This window comes from Salmo salar, chromosome ssa18 (assembly GCF_905237065.1).
Source record: "Salmo salar chromosome ssa18, Ssal_v3.1, whole genome shotgun sequence".
NCBI lineage: Eukaryota > Metazoa > Chordata > Actinopteri > Salmoniformes > Salmonidae > Salmo > Salmo salar.
The window spans coordinates 16,332,273-16,354,582 of NC_059459.1; the positions used below are offsets into that span (position 1 = coordinate 16,332,273).

The 22,310-nt window shown below is 46.4% G+C and overlaps 2 protein-coding genes across 28 annotated transcripts in view; both read left to right on the forward strand.

Annotated features, from left to right (window-relative positions):
* The window catches only part of zswim8 (zinc finger, SWIM-type containing 8), a 42,567-nt gene extending 24,204 nt beyond the window's left edge, over nucleotides 1-18,363 (forward strand). For 3 of the 13 annotated variants that reach the window (XM_014154544.2, XM_014154543.2, XM_014154540.2), the window contains exons 6-24: nucleotides 2,869-2,976; nucleotides 3,664-3,745; nucleotides 4,141-4,261; nucleotides 4,366-4,567; nucleotides 4,635-4,810; nucleotides 5,358-7,111; nucleotides 7,307-7,414; nucleotides 7,588-7,712; nucleotides 7,830-8,145; nucleotides 8,324-8,479; nucleotides 8,675-8,897; nucleotides 9,016-9,305; nucleotides 9,432-9,706; nucleotides 9,838-10,335; nucleotides 13,353-13,551; nucleotides 13,747-13,950; nucleotides 14,108-14,227; nucleotides 14,576-14,754; nucleotides 16,790-18,363. In XM_014154544.2, coding sequence (XP_014010019.1) covers nucleotides 2,869-2,976; nucleotides 3,664-3,745; nucleotides 4,141-4,261; nucleotides 4,366-4,567; nucleotides 4,635-4,810; nucleotides 5,358-7,111; nucleotides 7,307-7,414; nucleotides 7,588-7,712; nucleotides 7,830-8,145; nucleotides 8,324-8,479; nucleotides 8,675-8,897; nucleotides 9,016-9,305; nucleotides 9,432-9,706; nucleotides 9,838-10,335; nucleotides 13,353-13,551; nucleotides 13,747-13,950; nucleotides 14,108-14,227; nucleotides 14,576-14,754; nucleotides 16,790-16,993 — 5,340 coding nt within the window. In that variant the 3' untranslated portion in view covers nucleotides 16,994-18,363. The remainder of the gene's footprint in view (nucleotides 1-2,868; nucleotides 2,977-3,663; nucleotides 3,746-4,140; nucleotides 4,262-4,365; nucleotides 4,568-4,634; nucleotides 4,811-5,357; nucleotides 7,112-7,306; nucleotides 7,415-7,587; nucleotides 7,713-7,829; nucleotides 8,146-8,323; nucleotides 8,480-8,674; nucleotides 8,898-9,015; nucleotides 9,306-9,431; nucleotides 9,707-9,837; nucleotides 10,336-13,352; nucleotides 13,552-13,746; nucleotides 13,951-14,107; nucleotides 14,228-14,575; nucleotides 14,755-16,789) is intronic. The other 10 variants (XM_045700777.1, XM_014154551.2, XM_014154546.2 and 7 more) reach the window with 10 other exon arrangements.
* A 1,371-nt stretch (nucleotides 18,364-19,734) lies between these two features.
* The window catches only part of ndst2a (N-deacetylase/N-sulfotransferase (heparan glucosaminyl) 2a), a 163,242-nt gene continuing 160,666 nt past the window's right edge, over nucleotides 19,735-22,310 (forward strand). For all 15 annotated transcript variants that reach the window (XM_045700779.1, XM_045700785.1, XM_045700786.1 and 12 more), the window contains exon 1: nucleotides 19,735-20,028. The gene's annotated coding sequence lies outside the window, so the exon portion shown is untranslated. The remainder of the gene's footprint in view (nucleotides 20,029-22,310) is intronic.

Sequence of the window (22,310 nt, forward strand, 5' to 3'; positions counted from 1 at the left end):
ACGGGTGGCATCCATAAGACTAAATATTCCTGTTACATTGCACAACCTTCAATGTATTGTCATAATTACGTAAAATCCTGGCAAATTAGTTCGCAACGAGCCAGGCGACCCAAACTGTTGCATATACCCTGACTCTGCATGCAATTAACGCAAGAGAAGTGACACAATTTCCCTAGTTTAATATTGCCTGGTAACCTGGATTTCTTTTAACTAAATATGCAGGTTTAATAAAATATACTTCTGTGTATTGATTTTAAGAAAGGCGTTGATGTTTATGGTTAGGTACATTCGTGCAACAATTGTGCTTTTTTTCCCGCAAATGCGCTTTTGTTAAATCATCCCACGTTTGGCGACGTTGGCTGTCTTTGTTAGGAAGAAATAGTCTTCACATAGTTCGCCACGTGCCAGGTGTCCCAAACTGCTGCATATACCCTGACTCTGTTGCACAGAACGCAAGAGAAGTGACACAATTTACCTAGTTAAAATAAATCCATGTTAGCAGGTAATATTAACTAAATATGCAGGTTTAAAGATATATACTTGTGTATTGATTTTAAGAAAGGCGTTTATGGTTAGGTACATATTGGTGCAACAACAGTGCTTTTTTTCGCGAATGCGCTTGTTAAATCACCCGTTTGGCGAAGTAGGCTATGATTCAATGATAAATTAACAGGCACCGCATCGATTATATGCAACGCAGGACAAGCTAGATAAACTAGTAATATCATCAACCGTGTGTAGTTAACTAGTGATTATGTTAAGATTGATTGATTGTTTTTTAAAAGATACTTTTAATGCTAGCTAGCACCTTACCTTGGCTCCTTGCTGCACTCGCATAAGAGGTAGTCAGCCTGCCACGCAGTCTCCTCGTGGAGTGCAATGTAATCGGCCATGATCGGTGTCCAAAAATCAAGATTTACCGATTTGTTATGAAAACTTGAAATCGGCCCTAATTAATCTGCCATTCCGATTAATTGGTCGACTTCTAATACAGACCCACTAGTGCAGTTTTTGGGGGGTTGTGTTAAAATGGGAACCGTAGGGTGTAGGTAGCTTTGAAATAATACATTATTAATAACCAGTTTTCTTTTTTATTTCCTGAAATTCCGTGTCTCCTGAGAGCATGTTCACACAGTGTGTCAGAATATAGGCACTGTACTTTCAACAAGAAGTTGTCTAAATGTGTATCTTCACAGACATACATCCACAGACTGAACCCACAGATCTGTGTCTTCCCTGTTCCTCTCTAGGGCGCTTGGTCACACATACACGCACGCACACAGGCACACACACATACGCAAGCACACAGTTCAACTTGAGTGTGCTCAATTAGTTGCACATTATGAAACCACTCCAGAAGAACAATGTGATAAATACCAAGCACAAGCGCACACACCGCAGCACAGAACTCTTGACTGTTAAGTGTGTAAAGCCAATGTACATGAACACCCCTAAAGAACTGATCCATCTGTAATAACCTCTGACGATCTCAAAGCATTATATTCTGAAATGTTTTGGTCAGAGATCATTTGAATAGAACCAGCAGAAGATCTTCACCGAAAGGTTGGGGGTTAGGGGGAGTGTGTTGGCAATGGGCATATCTGCTGCTGATGATATAATCCTATTAATGAGTTTGGAATGGGGAGAGGCTATACGCCTGGTGCCCAAATGGATGACGTTTGTCTGCCAAGCAAGAGTCGAGTGGAGATGAACGGACTCAGTTCAGTTTAGCCAGCCGTCCCGATGAGCCCTTCCCAGCAAGCTAGCTAGTTTATTTTTGGGGCTAGAAACTTCGGCGAGAATTTGAAACTTGTTTGCCGAAATTGGGACTTGGGATTGTTTAGAATCACTCTGTTTTTATCGGAGTAATTGTTATGTTTTTTTTATTTTATTACTTGAATTTAACGTTAGACGTTAATGCCGTAGTTGTACATTTTCGGTGAAAATCATGACAAAAATGTTGCGCTTTAGCTGTCACCCTGGCCTTATATTGGCTAAACTATCTAGCTACTTTCCTCTCCTTACTGCGGCAAGCGGGAGCGAAGGACACTGTGCCCCATGTTGTTGTGTTGCCGGCTTTCAGCGCAAACTCTCCCCATTGAGCAGTATAGGCTGTATCACTGTGGCATCCAGATGGTTACCACCAATAAGTTATTTCTCGTGTAGGCTGCTATCCAACTCAAAATAAAATGAAGTGGGATGGAACAAATTGGAGATGGTGACCAATGCTACAAGTTATTTCTCCCTCGCCCTTCAAAATACACATCACTTTCTTTCATAAGTTTTAACTAGCACCATGCTGTTACCAGCTAGCCAGCATAAACGAAGGGCATATCAGAACGATTTACTGAACCGTATCTATTCGTCTCCACACTGACTCTCAGCTGTGCGACACACTTCATCCATTTAGGCACCAGGCATGTCCATATAGCATCTCCCCATGAAATGTTCTTTAGCAGGCTATTAGAGCACAAGCATGCTGCTGTCCCTCCCCATCTTGCTGTTTGTGCTATTTACCCTGGCTATTAAAACATACTCGGCCCATCATCCCCTCTGTTCCTTTCTCTTGTCTCCATCCTGGGCCAGGAATCCCAGTGTTTCCGTTTCCATTCACCACACAGTAGTAGCAGACCACCTCTCTCTTTCCCGTCTCTCTAGTCTTATTTTAATGTGAGGTATATTATAACCACTTTCTGTTGTAGTGGTGTCTTGTCCTGTACGACCCCCGAACTTGAAGTTTGTTGCACACCCACATTTCAGTTTATATTTTAATTCTCTGCATTTAAACTCACTGTGTGAACAGGAAACCGAGCAAGGTGAGATCCTAAATGTACACTAATGCCTGTCACTCCTTTGTTTGTCTGCCAGGCGTCTGCAGTGTGCTTGCGAGCCCCCGTGTCAGAGTCCCTGTCCCGGCTGCAGAGGGACCAGCTGCAGAAGTTTGCCCAGTACCTCATAAGTGAGCTTCCCCAACAGGTAAGACTGTCGCACCACACTAACTGGTTAGATTATCTGCGAGCTTCACTTCAGGAATAATGGGTGGGCTGGCTATCTCAATGTGGAGGGTCATCATAACTAGGAGGCAAGTTCCAAACACTGAAACCACCAAGTTACATTCAAATGTGTAAATATAAATATTGTTGTATTTGCAAAACCATATATTGTGCATAGAATCCTAGACACATTTCTCAATCCCTTTAGGCTCTTCAAAAACATTTAGATAATGTTGTTTATATATTGAAGATTACCAATAGTTGCAAAAATACATTCAGTTGAATGTGTGAACAATGTTGTCCTACCTCCAAGTGGTTAGGTTTGTAGAGGTAGCTATGCTCTGCCTGTAACAGGCCCAGTCTCAATACTCCCTTTGTTTGCCCCCTGTGCTACTGGGATAAAGAACACACAGTAGTTGCATTGTCTCCTTATGTATTACAGTCAATAGTGCACTGTTGGTCAGTGTAATGTTACTCAGCTCTAAGGCCAACTGTATTTCTTAGCTGTAATTAGAGCCTTGTGTTCAACAAGTAGCCATGAGAAGCTATGCCCCCCCCCACCCCACCACCCCTGAAACAATGGCGAAACCGATTGTCATAACCTATCATTAATGGATCTGAAACAGATTCTGTCATACTCATTAAAACGGATGTTATTTTTGTCCTCCAGATTTTGCCCACAGCCCAGAGGCTCCTGGATGAGCTCCTGTCCTCCCAGTCCACAGCCATCAACACAGTGTGTGGGGCTCCCGGTACGCCCTGCCTGCACTTCTGTTTGCCTCCTGCAGGGGGCAGCCTCTACTTATCTCTCACAAGGGTTCATGATGTGATCGGAGACTATGATAATGAGTCAAAGTGCTGTGTATTGTATGGGGTGTAACTCACCACATCCTCCACCAAAATGAGATAGGGGTTGCGTCCCACGCCCACAACTGTAGATAGTGCAAATGGTAGAGATGGAGGCCTGAGGGCGTTTTGCTCATGTGTATATATGTGTGGTTTGAGCATGCTATAGTGTGGTTCAGATGGCCCTCACATGGCATGTGTTTCCCAATTATCAGCTTAAATCAGCCTCTTGACATTTCCTGTATGTTTGTTGTATTGCATTTCTCGGAGTTTGTGTTTACTCCCTCTCTCCTGTGTACAGACCCCACTGCTGGCCCCTCAGCCTCTGATCAGAGCACCTGGTATCTAGATGAGTCTACGCTCAGTGACAACATCAAGAAGACTCTGCACAAGTTCTGTGGCCCCTCTCCTGTTGTCTTCAGGTAAGACAGAGACTGGCATAGTCAAAGGTAACAGGAGAGGACGCAGGTAATGTGTGGAAGTATACTTGCTAACCTGTGTGTGTGCTCCCTCTCTCCCGGTGCAGTGACGTCAACTCCATGTACCTGTCATCCACGGAGCCTCCGGCGGCGGCAGAGTGGGCGTGTCTGCTGAGGCCGCTGAGGGGGCGGGAGCCCGAGGGGATCTGGAACCTCCTGTCCATCGTCAGGGAGATGCTCAAAAGGAGAGACAGCAACGCTGCACCCCTACTAGAGATCCTCACTGAGCAGTGTCTCACTTATGAACAGGTAACCCACACGTTACATACATACTTATTCACACATGATAGGACAGAGGTGACTGTTCTCTCCTCAGATCATTGGCTGGTGGTACAGCGTGCGTACATCGGCATCCCACAGCAGTGCCAGCGGGCACACGGGGCGCAGCAATGGGCAGTCGGAGGTGGCCGCCCACGCCTGCGCCAGCATGTGTGATGAGATGGTCGTTCTGTGGAGGCTGGCTGTCTTAGACCCCACCATGAGCCCTCATAGGTGAGGTCACTTCCCTTTCTTCCTGCCTAACACTTACTTAGCCTTGGTTTCCTACATCAACTAGAATAGTGTCTAATACTGACAACACAGCACTCCTGCTGTCTCTCTTACCTTCAATTCTCACTTTCACAACCCATTCCAGGTCTATATCTGTCTGCGTTGGGTTGATATACACTCTTTTGAGGCTCTGTTAAGTTAATCTGGTTAGAGCAGTAAGTGTTTGGGACATTGAGTGTATTAGACCAGGGCATCCTCCTGATTCACTGTGACCTGATTGCTGCTTGGCCTTTAGAGTGCTATGTGGTCTCACTCGACACTGTGTTAAATGAGCTCTTTGAGACGCAATGACAGAAAGCGAAATAAGGAACAATAGTGTCAGTTCCTTGCAGAAAGCTCTTTGTGTGTGTCTTTCAGTTACAGTGGCAATTATCAGAATAATGGTGTGTGTGTGTGCTTGTTTGTCACTATCGTCTCTGCTCTGTGGCCTTTGTTTCCTGGACTGACTATAACAATGTGTGTCTACGTTTCTTTTTGCACCATTCCATAGGCGTTTGGAGCTGGCTGCCCAGCTCAAGCAGTGGCATCTGAAAGTGATTGAGATCGTGAAGCGAGGACAACACCGCAAGTCCCTGGACAAACTGTTCCAGGGCTTCAAGCCAGCCGTGGAGTCCTGCTACTTCAACTGGGAGGTGGCCTACCCACTGCCAGGCATCACCTACTGCAGTGCAGACAAGAAGAGCGCTTCCTTCTGCTGGGCCAGGGCAGTGCAGCAGCAGAGAGGGGCCAAGGCTGGCCTGGCTGGAGACCCCCCTGAACCTGGAGGAGGGAGATCTGGCAGCTCTGAGGGAGGTGGGGGAGACTACAAGGGCAGAAGTCCCCAACAAGAAGTGGCGGTCAGGCCCAAAGAGACCATCGTGAGCAAGAGGAAGGGGTTGTCGGCCGGGGGCGGAGGAGGGGTCCTAGTGCGGCTAGGGGGCAGTGTGTCTCTCTCTCTAGAGGAGGGCAGTAGTAAGGGGATGTACAAAGGCGCAGGTTCCTCCTCGTCCACTGGGGGCAAGGCTAAGATAGCACAGGGGGGCAAGTCGTCCTCTGGGGGATCAGGAGTGGTAGGGGGAAAACACCAAGCAGCCAAGCGGCGCACCAGCAGTGAGGACAGCTCCCTCGAGCCTGACATGGCCGAGCTGAGCCTGGATGATGGCTCCAGTCTGGCGCTGGGCGCTGAGGCCAGCAACACCTTTGACTTCACGCCCCCGCCGCCCGAGATGCTGCCCTCACCAAGCCCGCTACTCAGAGAGCCACACAAATACAGTGGGGGAGGGAAAGTGGCCGGAAACACGCCCAAGGAGCGCGCCTTCGAGGGCAAACGGGTCACCCTTGCTGCCACCCTACCTTCCGCTGAGGCCCAGCCCGCCTTCCCCACCAAAGAGAACGCTGCTGTCATCGTGGAAGCAGCCATTGCCGTGGTGAATGTGGAGGCGGAGATGAATGGAAATGAGGAGGCGGCCATCGCTGGAGACGTTCGGCCCTCCACCTCGGTTGTTACCGTGACTGCAGCTGCCGCCAAGTCACCGCGTGATGGCCGCCGAGAAACTGGCACTGGAGCTGTAGCCCTGCCCAATCAGGCCCCAGAGGCAGCAGCAGAAGCAGGGGCGGGAGGAGACCCTGTAGGAGAGGATGACTACCAGGCCTACTTTCTGAATTCAGCTAATGAGGAGGGTGTAGAGAGAGTGTCGGAGAACAACAATGAGGAGGAACCAGACATCTTTGCTGGGATCAAGCCACTGGAGCAGGAGGGCCAGATGGAGGTGCTGTTTGCATGTGCAGAGGCCCTCCACGCTCACGGCTACAGCAACGATGCCTGCAGACTGGCAGTGGAGCTGGCTGGAGACCTGCTGGCCAACCCTCCAGACCTGAAGGTGGAGCAGCCCCAGACCAAGGGCAAGAAGAGCAAGGTGTCCACCAGCAGGCAGACCCAGGTGGCCACAAACACCCTGGTTAAGACCTCTTTCTTGCTGACGGTGCTGAGCGAGAGGCTGGAGCTTCACAACCTGGCCTTCAGCACGGGTATGTTCTCTCTGGAGCTGCAGAGGCCCCCAGCCTCCACCAAGGCCCTGGAGGTCAAGCTTGCCTACCAGGAGTCAGAGGTGGTGGCTCTGCTGAAGAAAATCCCTCTGGGCCTGGTGGAGATGACGTCCATACGGGACAGGGCCGAGCAGCTCCGAGACGGGAACTTCTGTGACTACAGGCCCGTCCTGCCCCTCATGCTGGCCAGCTTCATATTTGATGTGCTGTGTACCCCAGGTGAATCTCGCTACACATTTTTAATTCCCCATTGAGATTCTGTTTGAGCTCACATAATACATACACCAAACAGTACATATGCACACAGATGTATAACGTTTACTTGATAATTGATCTGAATTACACGTCATGCAGGCATCACATAAGTGAGACTTCCAGTCATTTATATTTCACCTCGTCCCCCTCTCAATGTTGTTTGTACAGTTGTGTCCCCCACAGGTTCCCGTCCGCCTAGCCGTAACCGGAACAACGAGATGCCTGGAGACGAGGAGCTGGGCTTTGAGGCGGCTGTAGCAGCACTGGGTAAGATCAACCACAAGGTTTTTTGCATTTACACCTTCAGAAAGAGGTAGGCGCCATTTTGTGGTTCCGTGTTGAGGTTAGTGATACTTAAATAGGAAAACGTACTAGTTGGGCTTAGAAACAGATGAACTCTTTTGCTTCTGTCTTTTCATCTTTCTAACCCCCTGGTGTAGGTATGAAGACCACAGTGAGCGAGGCAGAGCATCCTCTGCTGTGTGAGGGGACCAGGAGAGAGAAAGGAGATTTGGCTCTGGCCCTCATGATCACATACAAGGATGACCAGAGCAAGCTGAAAAAGGTAGACCTTCCGCACTGTGGCCAGTAGAATAACTAGTTACCAACAAACATATTAATGCATTTTTTTGAATGCATTTTAAGGCTTGTGGATGACTCTCCTCTCTCTCTGACCTCCCAGATCCTGGACAAGCTGCTGGACAGAGAGAGCCAGACCCACAAGCCCCAGACCCTGAGCTCCTTCTACTCCAGCAAGCCAGCTGCCAACAGCCAAAGGAGCCCGTCCAAGCACGCTGCCCACACTGCTCACGGACACGGAGGTGCCACCGGAGGGGTGTCCAAACATGCCCCCAACGCCACAGCTGCAGCCGGGTCCTCCTCCTCCTTGCAAGCGGTGGCTGCTGGGGGGGCGGCAGGACAGCAGGCGGGTCTGGCGGGCAGTGGAGTGCAGAACAACTCCACAGCCGGAGAGTGTGTCAGTGAGGCCAGAGAGCAAGGTGAGACACAGACTGGGTGGTAATGACATACTTTACCTGTGATGCACTGAACATGAGGTGTTATCCTACCTATGCAAAACAGATTTGTTGAAAATGGAAGGAATCGTTTTAATCCAACTCTGTGTTGCTACTGTTTAGATGTAAAACTTATTCATTACTTATTGTATTATTGTCTTAGCAGACGGCGTCCAGCCTGCGTCATGTGACCAGCCGAGCGAGGCTGCCCCATTCAAGCCAGAGGGCACAGTGCCCAGCCGCTTGGCGCTGGGAGGACGGGGGGCATACAGCGGGCGCTGCTGGGGCTCTCCTGTCCGCCAGAAGAAGAAACACACAGGTAACCATGACAACCCCACCTCAACCTCAGATTAAGACACTGGCTGTCTCTCAAATAACAGCCTATACTGTATAGTGTGCACTGCATTTGAACAGGGTGTATTGTATGACTCGAATGGCCATCTAGAGGTAGTATTGACACATGGCTGACTAGATAGAAGTTTGAGTTTTAAGGGTTTTTACCTTGTTGTCCCAGGCATGGCGAGTATCGACAGCAGTGCTCCTGAGACCACCTCAGACAGCTCCCCCACCCTTAGTCGACGCCCACTCAGAGGGGGCTGGGCCGCAGCCTCCTGGGGGAGGGGCCAAGACAGTGACAGCATCAGCAGCTCCTCTTCTGATTCGCTAGGCTCCTCCTCATCCAGTGGCTCTCGCAGGGCCGGAGGCGGAGCTAGGGCAAAGAGCACAGACACCAGCAGGTGAGTGACTCCTACATATTCTATACACGTGTTGATGCCATCTGATTATTGGAGAACTCAACTAAGGTATTCACAAAAATATGCTAATTGAACATTCCTCTTCTCGCCCCCCTCTTAGGTATAAAGGGCGTCGTCCCGAGTGCCATGCACCCCATGTGCCCAACCAACCGTCAGAGGCGGCGGCCCACTTCTACTTCGAGTTGGCCAAGACGGTGCTGATCAAAGCCGGGGGCAACAGCTCCACCTCCATCTTCACCCAGCCCTCAGCCAGTGGAGGCCACCAGGGGCCCCACCGCAACTTGCACCTCTGTGCCTTTGAGATCGGCCTGTATGCCCTCGGCCTGCACAACTTTGTCTCACCTAACTGGCTCTCCAGGACCTACTCCTCCCACGTCTCCTGGATCACAGGTGAGGGGCTTTGTTTTTCTCTGTCCTTTCTCATCGGGATAGGTCACCCCAAAAGCAACGTTTCTTCTTTCATAGTCCATGAGACAGTAGTAGCTATAATGAATGTCTCTCCCTCTTCCCCTCCAGGCCAGGCCATGGAGATCGGCAGTGCTGCCCTCAACATCCTGGTGGAATGCTGGGACGGGCACCTCACCCCTCCCGAGGTGGCATCACTGGCCGACAGAGCATCACGGGCGCGGGACCCCAACATGGTTCGCGCTGCGGCTGAGCTGGCCCTAAGCTGCCTGCCCCATGCACACGCCCTCAACCCCAATGAGATCCAGAGGGCCCTGGTGCAGTGCAAGGAACAGGTACATGTCCGGTACTCTTCAGTTCTGCAGAAGACACATCGGACTACTCATGTAGGCTGGGCATCCTTTTATTCTTTTAACCATTTATCCATTTTCTCTCTAAAATGCACTTTTTTCCCTAAATCTCCTCATCCTTTCTTTTCTCTCTTTTCTTCACCTCCTCCCCTCCTCTCTCCCTGCAGGACAACGTGATGCTAGAGAAAGCCTGTATGGCTGTAGAGGAGGCAGCCAAGGGGGGCGGTGTGTACCCTGAGGTTCTGTTTGAGGTGGCCCACCAGTGGTACTGGCTCTATGAGCAGACAGTAGGAGGGGGCTCAGGGGCCCAGCGTGAAGGCCCGGGACGCTGTGGGGCCAACGGTGGAGCTGGAAGGAGGCCCCCAGAGACGGGCCATGGTGTAATGGACAACATTGGCAACATGGATTCCTCTGGCGTCGCCACGGTGACGGCCTCAGTGACAGCAGCGGCTGTGGTGCCCGTCATCTCTGTGGGCTCCACCATCTACCAATCACATGCCCTTCCCGGCTCGGCCATGGCCCACCCCCACACCCAGGGCCTGCACCCCTACACCACCATCCAGGCCCACCTACCCACTGTCTGCACCCCCCAGTACCTGGGGCACCCACTGCAGCACGTACCCCGGCCCACTGTATTCCCCGTGTCAGGGGGTGCCTACCCACAGGTAAGAGGACTGTCTGGAGTCATCATGGGAGGGAGGGAGGGAGGGAGGGAAGACTGATGGAGACAAGGAGATACTGATAAGATGGGCTGAGGGAGTGATAGTGGGGGAGAAGAATTCGATAAGAGATGGACATGGAGAAGGCAATAAGAGTCAAACTGAATTATTACTGGGTTTTAACAACAACAACAAAAATATTTAACTAAGTGCCATAGTTTTTAAAATATGATCATCATTGTTTTAAAACCATTACTTAATGGACAACATTTAAGATATTTTTTTTACAATGCCGGCCAAACCATCCCCTAACCCGGACGACGCTGGGACAATTGTGCGCCACTCTATGGGACTCCAGATCACGGCCGGTTGTGATACAGCCTGGGATCGAACCAGGGTCTGTAGTGATGCCTCTAGCACTGAGATGCAGTGCCTTAGACCGCTGCGCCACTCGGTACTTACTATCACAAATAAACTCAGAAGTAGGCTGGTTGAGAATCATTACTATGGCTTCCAGTGAAGTACTGTGCTGATAGTTCTTACATCTTAAGTAGCTTCCATCTACTTTGAAGACATAACGTATCTCTATACACCCCCAACTTTGCTTCACACTACAGTGGGGGGAAAAAGTATTTGATCCCCTGCTGATTTTGTACGTTTGCCCACTGACAAGGAAAGGATCAGTCTATAATTTTAATGGTAGGTTTATTTGAACAATGAGAGACAGAATAACTACAAAAATATCCAGAAAAACGCATGTCAAAAATGTTATAAATTGATTTGCATTTTAATGAGGGAAATAAGTATTTGACCCCCTCTCAATCAGAAAGATTTCTGGCTCCCAGGTGTCTTTTATACAGGTAACGAGCTGAGATTAGGAGCACACTCTTAAAGGGAGTGCTCCTAACCACAGCTTGTTACCTGTAAAAAGACACCTGTCCACAGAAGCAATCAATCAATCAGATTCCAAACTCTCCACCATGGCCAAGAGCAAAGAGCTCTCCAAGGACGTCAGGGACAAGATTGTAGACCTACACAAGGCTGGAATGGGCTACAAGACCATCGCCAAGCAGCTTGGTGAGAAGGTGACAACATTTGGTGCGATTATTCGCAAATGGAAGAAACACAAAAGAACTTTCAATCTCCCTCGGCCTGGGGCTCCATGCAAGATCTCACCTCGTGGAGTTGCAATGATCATGAGAACGGTGAGGAATCAGCCCAGAACTACACGGGAGGATCTTGTCAATGATCTCAAGGCAGCTGGGACCATAGTCACCAAGAAAACAATTGGTAACACACTACGCCGTGAAGGACTGAAATCCTGCAGCGCCCGCAAGGTCCCCCTGCTCAAGAATACATATACAGGCCCGTCTGAAGTCTGCCAATGAACATCTGAATGACTCAGAGGACAACTGGTGAGAGTGTTGTGGTCAGATGAGACCAAAATGGAGCTCTTTGACATCAACTCAACTCGCCGTGTTTGGAGGAGGAGGAATGCTGCCTCTGACCCCAAGAAGACCATCTCCACCGTCAAACATGGAGGTGGAAACATTATGCTTTGGGGGTGTTTTTCTGCTAAGGGGACAAGACAACTTCACCGCATCAAAGGGCCGATGGACGGGGCCATGTACCGTCAAATCTTTGGTGAGAACCTCCTTCCCTCAGCCAGGGCATTGAAAATGGGTCGTGGATGGGTATTCCAGTATGACAGTGACCCAAAACACACGGCCAAGGCAACAAAGGAGCGGCTCAAGAAGAAGCACATTAAGGTCCTGGAGTGGCCTAGCCAGTCTCCAGACCTTAATCCCATAGAAAATCTGTGGAGGGAGCTGAAGGTTCGAGTTGCCCAAACGTCAGCCTCGAAACATTAATGACTTGGAGAAGATCTGCAAAGAGGAATGGGTCAAAATCCCTTCTGAGATGTGTGCAAACCTGGTGGCCAACTACAAGAAATGTCTGACCTCTGATTGCCAACAAGGGTTTTGCCACCAAGTACTAAGTCATGTTTTGCAGAGGGGTCAAATACTTATTTCCCTCATTAAAATGCAAATTATTTTATAACATTTTTGACATGCGTTTTTCTGGATTTTTTTGGTATTCTGTCTCTCGCTGTTCAAATAAACCTACTATTAAAATTATAGACTGATCATTTCTTTGTAAGTGGGCAAACGTACAAAATCAGCAGGGGATCAAATACTTTTTCCCCCCACTGTAGATGCAAGCCTTCTCTCAGTCCCTAGGACATCACGGAGAATATCAGACGGTAGAGACTGCTCCACCCCGTTTGGAACTCACAAGATCCATTTGAGAATGAAACAATGAGTCTCCAGATTCACTAATGCACATTTTGCATTCCCTTTATTTAATTTCTATTATTGTTATTTTTTATTACAACTTTGATTTCATACACCTGTTTCTGTATATTGTATTTTATGAACTTTTTGGTTTCATTAAAAGCTTGTGACAGTTTTTTACAGTATATAATTGAGATGGAACAGAAAGATGTACAGACAACATTGAGTTTCAAGGCGACTCAACTAGACAACTGGACCACTGCCAAGTAATCAGTATGCACCGGTGTACCCCTAGTGTTTTTCAAAAATAGCAATTTCTCAAGCAATCGTTTTGCTAGGGCTGTTTGGGAGTGGTCTGAGTGGGGAGGGGAACACGGAAAACTAGCTGTTATTAGAATAAAGGTTTTGAACTCTCTTTAATATTGTCACCAGGCAAAACTCCATGCCACCACAACAGGCTGAAATTTCAGGCAGTCTTTTCAAACAGCTGTTACACTACAAGAGAATTATCACCAATTTCATAGTACTATTCCAACTTCATAGTGTGAAAATGTATATAAAACACAGGAATATCACATTTTTGACTGCACTGTGCCTTTAAGCCCACGACCATTGTCTTTTGTCACTCCAACATGTTGCTCGTCCCTCAGTGCAGACGAATGTCGCACTATCTGGTGTAAGACAGTGGCCCAGGACTGCAACAGAGAATAGCATCTAACTAATTTTAAGTGTGTCTGTGTGCCCTCTCAGGGAATGCACCCGGCCTTTATCGGTGCCCAGTACCCGTTCTCAGTGGCCACTGGCCCCCATCCGCCCATGGCAGCGACAGCGGTAACCTTCCCCGGTGTTCCCGTGCCGTCCATGACCCAGATCGCCGTCCACCCCTATCACACGGAGACCGGCCTGCCTCTTAGCACCACTGTAGCAGGTGAGCAGAGACCTCTGTTGTGGGTGTGTGCATGCACGCCTTTGTCCCTTGTATGTCTATAGATGTAAAATAATAATCTATTTAGCTCATGTAAGTGGGTGTAGTTTATGGTTCACATTTGATAGCAGAGGTTGTAAAAAAAATGTTTGGGGTGAACTTGGATGTTTTATAATGGACTCTCTATGGCACTCTCAGGAGCCGCATCTTTTTCCCCTTTCTATCCAGTAGGTGGCGTCCATTCAGGCGCCACAATCCAGGCCATTCAGGGGTCATCTCTTCCTGGAATGTCTTCTCAGCCTGTCTCATTGGTCAGTGCCCCCTTCCCGTCTGAAGACGAGCAGCATAGCCAGCCAATCAGCCAGCAGGGCCTTCACTACCTGCACTCAGCATACAGAGTTGGTGAGGAACAACCATTCTTTTAAGTGTCCATGATAAGCATCTCTAGATGGTATATGCACTGGGAATATCAGTTCAATCATTTGCTATGGTTAAGCTTTTGATTCAAACTAATTGATGGTGTTGATAACTGTGATATTTGACCCTGACTCTTTGATAGGCATGCTAGCTTTGGAGATGCTTGGCAGGAGGGCTCACAACGACCACCCCAATAACTTCTCCCGCAGCCCCCCATACACAGAGGACGTCAAGTGGCTCCTGGGCCTGGCTGCACGGCTAGGTGAGCAAGGGCAGATGCAGGGGTGAAGAGGGCATTCTGCAAGCATCTTTGATTCTAGTGGTTGTTTTATCTATTACGGTGTTTTGGGAATTATAGATTTGAATTATTGATACATCAGCATAACAGTATCTGGTGGTTTACAAAGGTGAGGACTACAGTTGAATGCTAAGTAAGACACATAAACAGAAATATCGATATCGGAGCACTGCATTTTCTGTGTATGTTGAGAGGATTGTACTGAAATGACAGGGCACTCTGCTAGAATTCAAAGAAGAACATATGTTAGCCATAGACTTATGTTAACTGTCAGTAAATACTAACTGCTCCCGGGTCTCCCATCCTCTCCAGGGGTGAACTACGTGTACCAGTTCTGTGTGGGTGCGGCTAAGGGCGTGCTCAGCCCCTTCGTCCTTCAGGAGATCATCATGGAGGCTCTCCAGAGACTGAACCCCGCCCACATCCATGCCCACCTCCGCACGCCTGCCTTCCACCAACTGGTGCAGCGCTGCCAGCAGGCCTACCTACAGGTAACACCAGGGTCCAGGCTGCAAACTACCCCCTAGATCCTTCCCTTAGCCTCTTCAACAGGCCTATTGACAGGTAACACCACAGCCCAGGCCGCAAACATCCCCTAGCCACTTGGCCAGGTATGTATAAGCTATGTGGTGAATGGTGATGGCTTCACCTAGTCTTCCAAGACTTAGGGGATATTTTTGCCGTATTGCCCACACCTATCAAGTTATTTCAGATCTGTTAACAGCTAAGGGGCTCACAACTCACCAGTACATACAAATACACCAGCCCTTCACTAGCCACGAAGCTGTTTGGTAAACACCATGGACCTCATATCCTGAGTGTACACATTGACTGTCCCCTTGGATAAAAACAACCACATTTTTATATCAGGATACTAGGTTAGAAACTGATCAGAGTGGGTGTATTCTGTGTATTGGCAGGGCAGAGGGAGTATTATCTTGGGGAGGAGAAGGAGAGTGAGCGTTTCTCACAGCTTACATAAATAGTTGATGAAGTCCGAGTGCTACACACCGTGGAGAAGGGAGACTCATGAGTGCATCCACTGGATAGCCTGCTCTGATGGGGAAGCGGCTAACCGGCTGTGACAGTTGCAAAGCTGAAAGGCATGTTGCCCCCTGGAGATTCTGTACTTGCTCACATGCACATGCACGTGCACACTGAATTCCTTGCTTCCTTGCTGTGGTTTGAGTCACTGTCTTTCTACTTTAAACGAGGCTAGATAAAACCGCTATGTGGGCTTTAAAGGTGATTGTTCAAATTCTCACTTTGTAAAGTGTAACACACACCTCTTCCTATTTGCCCCAGTGTCAGCTGACTTTCTCTTATCGGAATGATGTGTTTCTACACACACTTGTACACACACTCTCACGTGTGTGTGTGTGTGTGCGTGTGTGTGTGCGTGTGTGTGTGCGTGTGTGTGTGCGTGTGTGCGTGCGTGCGTGCGTGCGTGCGTGCGTGCGTGCGTGCGTGCGGGCACATTTGTTGTCCGCTGACAGTATCAGCGTGACACAGGCTCTCCACTCTTTCTCATCAGGCAGTTAATGAGATGAGGTATCTGGGGGTTGTACTCAACAGGAAATGTACCATGACTGACAATGAATAATTTCCTCAGTCACTGAAAAGGAATGAATTCCATATGCTGGGTGTCGTTATGGATGTCTTGTGATGTCTTTTTCTGGAATTGGTTCTTCACTCCCCCTTAGAACACATCCTGTTCATATTAAACTCGGGTAAATGAGGTCAAAAGAGTAACTTTTGTGGTTCTTATATTGAAATGACTGTCTGAAATTGCAGCAGTACCAGAGGTTAGTGTCTACCCTTTTGAGTCATACTTCATTAAACAGCACCATTGTGAGCAAACTGAAACGCTCTCTGTTTCCCATTAATAATTTAGCAATTTAACCTCATTATGATGCAGAATCTGTCCTGAGAGGTAAAAAATGAAGCACCTGCTCAAAGCTGGGAGTGAAAAGACTGAATTCTCATCACTTCATCAATGCCCTAACAAAGGGCTAACCCTGAGATGGAGGGATGTGATTAAATTAACCCATTTAAACTGCTAGCGCGTCTCAGTATGAAACGCATTGTCCAGAAGCAGAAATATAATTTAAACCACCTAGTTAAAGGTGTCCATATCAAGGTATTAAGATAGTGGACCACATAAGGATATCTGTATCCCACCAAACACTGTTGTCCAATCCATATCTACCCCCCTAGCCCCTATATACTTGTGTAGATCTGAATGGATTGATATTCACAGTGTGGCGAAGATTCCCCAGAGTGTCTCAGAGGACAAAGTGGAGCTATTACCATACTTGTATCAGACCAATTTTCTCTGCTCATTGTGGGTAGGGGTTGGTTTTGGATTTTAGTGAAGAGATGATCCCTTGGTGCCCTTTTGACCCTTGGGTGCCCCATCTCTGTGGCTAACTTTGACATAAGTAGTAAAGTAGATGACCCTTTGGTGCCCTGTTTGACATATACAGTCCATCTGATCCTCTGTCCCCCTCTCCATTCCCACTGCAGTACATCCACCACCGGCTGATCCACCTGACCCCGGCCGACTACGACGACTTTGTCAACATCATCCGCAGCGCCCGCGGGGCCTTCTGCCTGACCCCTGTGGGCATGATGCAGTTCAACGACGTGCTGCAGAACCTGAAGAGGGGCAAGCAGACCAAGGAGCTGTGGCAGCGGATCTCTCTGGAGATGGCCACCTTCTCCCCATGACTATGAGGGCAGTGGAGTGGGAGAGGAACGACGCTCCCACCCCACAAACCCACAGCCCTGTCGATCTCTGTCTCTCTCCATCAACCCTTAGCCCTGCATCGAACGCTCTCTCCATTCGCCTCTCTGGCCTCTCGCTCACCTGACGTCACCCATCTCTTTGTGTACCCTGACGTACACACCCTACACAGCACACAGGCAGCACAATCAACCCCCATTTCCCACCCTGTTAGAGTTCCTTTTAGATGTCATAGGTGTGTGTGAGACAGAGTTTGAGGTAAGCTGAATGGAGATCAGTTTATGTAGTTTTCTATATCTGTTTGTGACTGAATTGCAGCTCCCATTTATCATGGTTCATGTCTCTTTGTAACTTCCTGTAACGTACAACTATGTTCATCCTCCCAACTTTCCTACCAGAACCTGTCACGAAGGATGCTTTATGGTTGCTTGGGGTGTATAAGTTGTCATTTATTTTGTTGTTGATGTTAGTTGGTTCTTTTATTGAAACCACTGAGTAAATCAGATTCATACTGCAACATTCCTCTGTCCTGGGGGAGTGAGCCTCCACCAGTCACTACGGATCTGAATTTTAGGTATTCTGACAGTGTTTAAACAAGAAAGAAAAAAGCAAGACAAAAAACAGTTTGTTGAAATAATTGAAAAAAGAAATGTAATACGAAAATTATCTGAGTACGGGTGAGGATTCTTTTTAGTGTTTTGTTTAATCTTTTGTTTTTGATATTTTGTATAGAATAACGTGTATGCAGAGAGGACTTTGAGAATGAGCGAGAGTTAACATGAGTTTTGTGTGGGTTACCTTTTCCAATTTAGCGGTTTGAGGTTTTGGGTCTGGAAACACAGGAGTCTGGCTGGACCAAACTCATCATTGGCCCTTGTGTAGTGGTTCAAGAGTGCAAGTGTACGGCCCCTGAGAATCTCAAGTACAATCATCCAATCAAATATCAGGATCACATAAAGGATGAGTGGACATGACATTTACATATGCCCTGCACATGTAGTATCATAAAAGTGCTATGCTCATAAAGGCTTATATGCAGACTGGGTTTCCAGGATACATCCATCAGCTGTTACTTTGGAATTCATGTCCATTGATGTTTTATAGGCGGTGTTGCCAGATCCCTATGTTCCAAATCCACACCTCCAACCTTGCTCTGGAGCTCACGGGGTGAAGAGTGACTTAGTAGAAAATGTACTGTGATATTTTTGTATTCCTTGAAGTGTAGCTTGATTGAAAAAAAATATTAAACATTTTGCTGATTGCAAGAGGTTGTAATTTAGAATTTAAAAAAAAAAATGGATAAAGCAATACTGAAATGTAGAGTTTACTTAATAAAGGTAATTCAAAACACTAATTTGCTGTAATTGTATTTTACGTGGGTCGAAAGTGCAAGTGAGTACAAAAATTTACACTTGAACCACCTATTAATGTAAATCAGAAATAGTCTACTTATTTATTTTAAATCCTCTCACCACAAACTCCAATGGATTTGACTGGCAAAATGAAAAGGTATGACAAAATTCATTCTTTGGTCTGTCACAGTATGACCAGGAGAGGGAACCATAGGGTAATTTATGATCGAGTTCCAGTAGTCTGGTTAATCTCGAGTTTATTTTGACACTATTATAGTTAATCTTTAATTCCCAAAATTTTGTTCAAAGTGGCTTTCATGGAATGGTTCCCAAATGATGGTGGTTCATAAGACAATGCGGTTTACATAGGAAGACACATTTGCAATGTTTTACAATTGTTACACTTGCTACTTGCTCATACACCAAAGTTTGCATTTTATCACGATTTTTGTCCTCTAGTGACCCAAGTAAAAGGAGTATCGTGGCTCAGTACTCTGCATTGGAGAAAAATGTATGTTATGGTCTCGTATTAATTACAGAATTGTATAATGTGCAGTTTATGAAATACTAAACAAAAATATCAATGCAACAATTTAGATTAGATTTAGATGCACTATTGTAAAGTGGTTATTCCACTGGATATCATAAGGTGAATCCACCAATTTGTAAGTCGCTCTGGATAAGAGCGTCTGCTAAATGACTTAAATGTAAATGTAAATGTAAACAATTTCAAAGATTTGACTGAGTTACAGTTCATAGAAGGAAATCAATCAATCAGGCCCTAATCTATGGATTTCACATGACTGGGCAAGGGTGCAGGTATGAGTGGGCCTGGGAGGGCAAAGGCCCAGCCAATCAGAATTCGTTTTTATTACAGACAAATACATTCCTGCAGTCAGCATGCCAATTGCACACTTCCTCAATTTGAGACATCTGTGGTTATATGTTATGTGACAAAACTGCATATTTTAGAGTGGCCTTTTTATTGTCCCCAGCACAAGGTGAACCTGTATAATGATCATGCTGTTTAATCAGCTTCTTGATATGCCACACCTGTCAGGTGGATGGATTATTTTGGCAAAGTAAAAAAAATGCTCACTGACAGGGATGTAAACAAATGCGTGCACACAATTTGAAAGAACAGTTTTTTGTGCATATGGAAAATTCCAGGTGTCTTGTATTTCAGCTCATGAAACGAACACTTTACATGTTGCGTTTATAGTTTTGTTCATTGTGTGTATATATAGCCCCACCTGTGAAGCTGAAAGGTAAACCTGAAAGAGGCTCAGGGGTGTTCTCTGTCGGGACAAGGGTATCATCAAACGTATGTGTTATGGGGGTTAAAAAATAAGCATTATGATTTTATTATCCGTTTCACCTTAAGAATACCAACATAATTATGTTTCAAATTGGGTCATTTCAATGATTTTTCTGCGATCAGAGTCAATTACCCAGATTATTAACGTTTGGATGTCCACTGGTACGAAATCTCCCTTCTGCTGGCTATGTATGGTTCATTCCGGAGTTTCGGCAGAATACATCGATTGCTGAATGAAGATGGCGGATTCACGAGCGATGCTGTCAACTAGACTTGAAACTTAAGCATTTGCATATTTTCTGTCATTGTGCGTTTCGTGTGGATAGCTGTCTTCCAAAGACGTACATTGGTAAGTGAAAAAACATTTACTTTGAATATTTTGCCTGTCCTCTAACTTGAAGCCCATTGAATGTTTGCAACATCAGTTAGCCGGTAGGCTAATCTCGCAGGCTAGCAACCTATATTTCCGTGCCAGTTGGAGCTGAGGATTTTCCTGTTGATTTTGTTTGAATTTTATGCGAACGACGGGCATGTGTATTCGTGTCAGTAGTAACGGTTTAACTATGAAGAAAACATACCATTTGTTCAATTCCAGCAGCATGTGTTTGTTGGTTCTAGTCGGTCTAAAGAGATGCTGAAATTCTTTGCTTAGCTTCTATTAAGCGGCTAGCTAGTTACTGGTGAATCATATGGCGGACTGTGTTGCATGCAAAAGTTTTTCCATAACCAGTAATCTAGCTAACGTTAGTAGCTATCATCGTTATGTATTGTAACAGTACTTAACTATAGTTTGACGAATGTATGACCAATTGTTTTTGTATCCAATTCTGTAATCTCTTATTTAAATGCATTTGAAATGTGTATTGTTTTACATTCACGCGTTTTTTGGTTTATCTGGCGCGAGATCTGGCTCATTGTTCTGTCTAACGCGTTAACAAACGTTAACTTGTCATGACCTTTCCATTGTTAGTTTATAGCTATGCATCATCAATGTTGTTAGTGTTAACTAATGCGTACAGTACATGTCTCCCGACCTGGTGTTTCAGACAGTGGCCGAAGGCAATGGTTTTCTTGTTTAGTGTCCCTACGTCAGCTTGCTGTTTTGGTTAATCTGATTTGCCAGTTCAGTGTTGGATACCTTCTGCGGTTAACATTTGACATTAATAAACCAGAATCAAATGGCTCCTTAGGTATCAGATAATATGGAAAGGTTTGGTTAGCCATACTTACACCATCACATGTTAACACTCAACTAGCCAAATCATTGCACGGCATTCCAGACATTTTGACTCGGGTAACATTGTGGAGGCGGTGGAAGAGGTTTTGCCAGGACAGGGGCAAATAATTAATTGCACAAAGAACCACATGATCTTTGGTTATTGAATGAAAGTTAGTATATTGAAGTGGTCGCCATTGATTGGTTTAGATGTGGACACCATGGCAGAAAGTGCCACAGCAACCCGGGTGTTAAGTTTGCTCTGATAAGCAGTGTTAACTTGATAGGCTCTAAACCATTGTTTGGAGTATGTCCTGATAAGTAATGTAATGCTAGTAGGGGTGAACATTTTGATACATTTTGCTGCCGACTAACTGACCATCATTAAGCGGTCAACAAACGGTAAAAAAAAAAAAAATTCCAAACAGTGAAATGACGTGACCAACAAAGTACTATCCGATATCTGTATATAATGAAAAGACGCTTATGTTTCCACCCTAACAATGGGAGTCGTCCCAAGGCAGGCGACAAGCGTAGGCCCAAAAGAATTCCGTAAACGCTTTGGACTGATTTTGGCGAGAGCGAAACCTCTCGCTTCGCCTCATCCTCTCTGATACCATGCATGCATAAAAGGACCAGACCTTTTTAATTAACAGCTTAATGGAAACATGCAACAATAGCACGCCTATTATCTGAGTCAAAAGGCTATAGCCTATTATTGACTGTAACTCCTGTAATGAAGCAACTAATAAAACGTAATTTTCAAACATTTTCTTCAAATGCAATTAATTGAAAACAGTTCTAAACTGTGCACCCAATGCGAGCAGTTCCATATGTGAGAGATTTAGAAAGAAGGGGAATCTAATAGCAACTACTATGATGGGTTTGCTAATATGACTAGGATTGTCCCTTTTGGCTTCTCGACAACGAAAGTTTATATGAAAACCAATAGAACAGGAGATAAATGCTGGTCAAAGACGCATGACTAAGTCTTTGTTAAAATAATTGCCTTCACGTTTCTATGGGTGGTTTTTCGCATAGCTACTTTGAAGCAAGGTAAAACCTGCCTCATTATTTGAAGTATGGTAGGCAGGCTGTAGCCTATACATCCGAATGGGAGGCGCGCTTTACGAGTTGAGATTGGGAAGTAAAAATAGCTCCTTTAAAAAAAAACAGAGTTACAGTTCATAAGGAAATAAAACATACCCAACTCTATGGATTTCACATGACTGGGCAGGGGCTGCAGCCATAGTCCCACCCACTGGGGAGCCAGGCCTAGCCAATCAGAATGTTTTTCCACACACAATGGCTTTATTACAGACAAATACTTCTCAGTTTCATCAGCTGTCCGGGTGGCTGGTCTCAGACGATCCCGCAGGTGAAGAAACCGGATGTGGAGGTCATGGGCTGGTGTG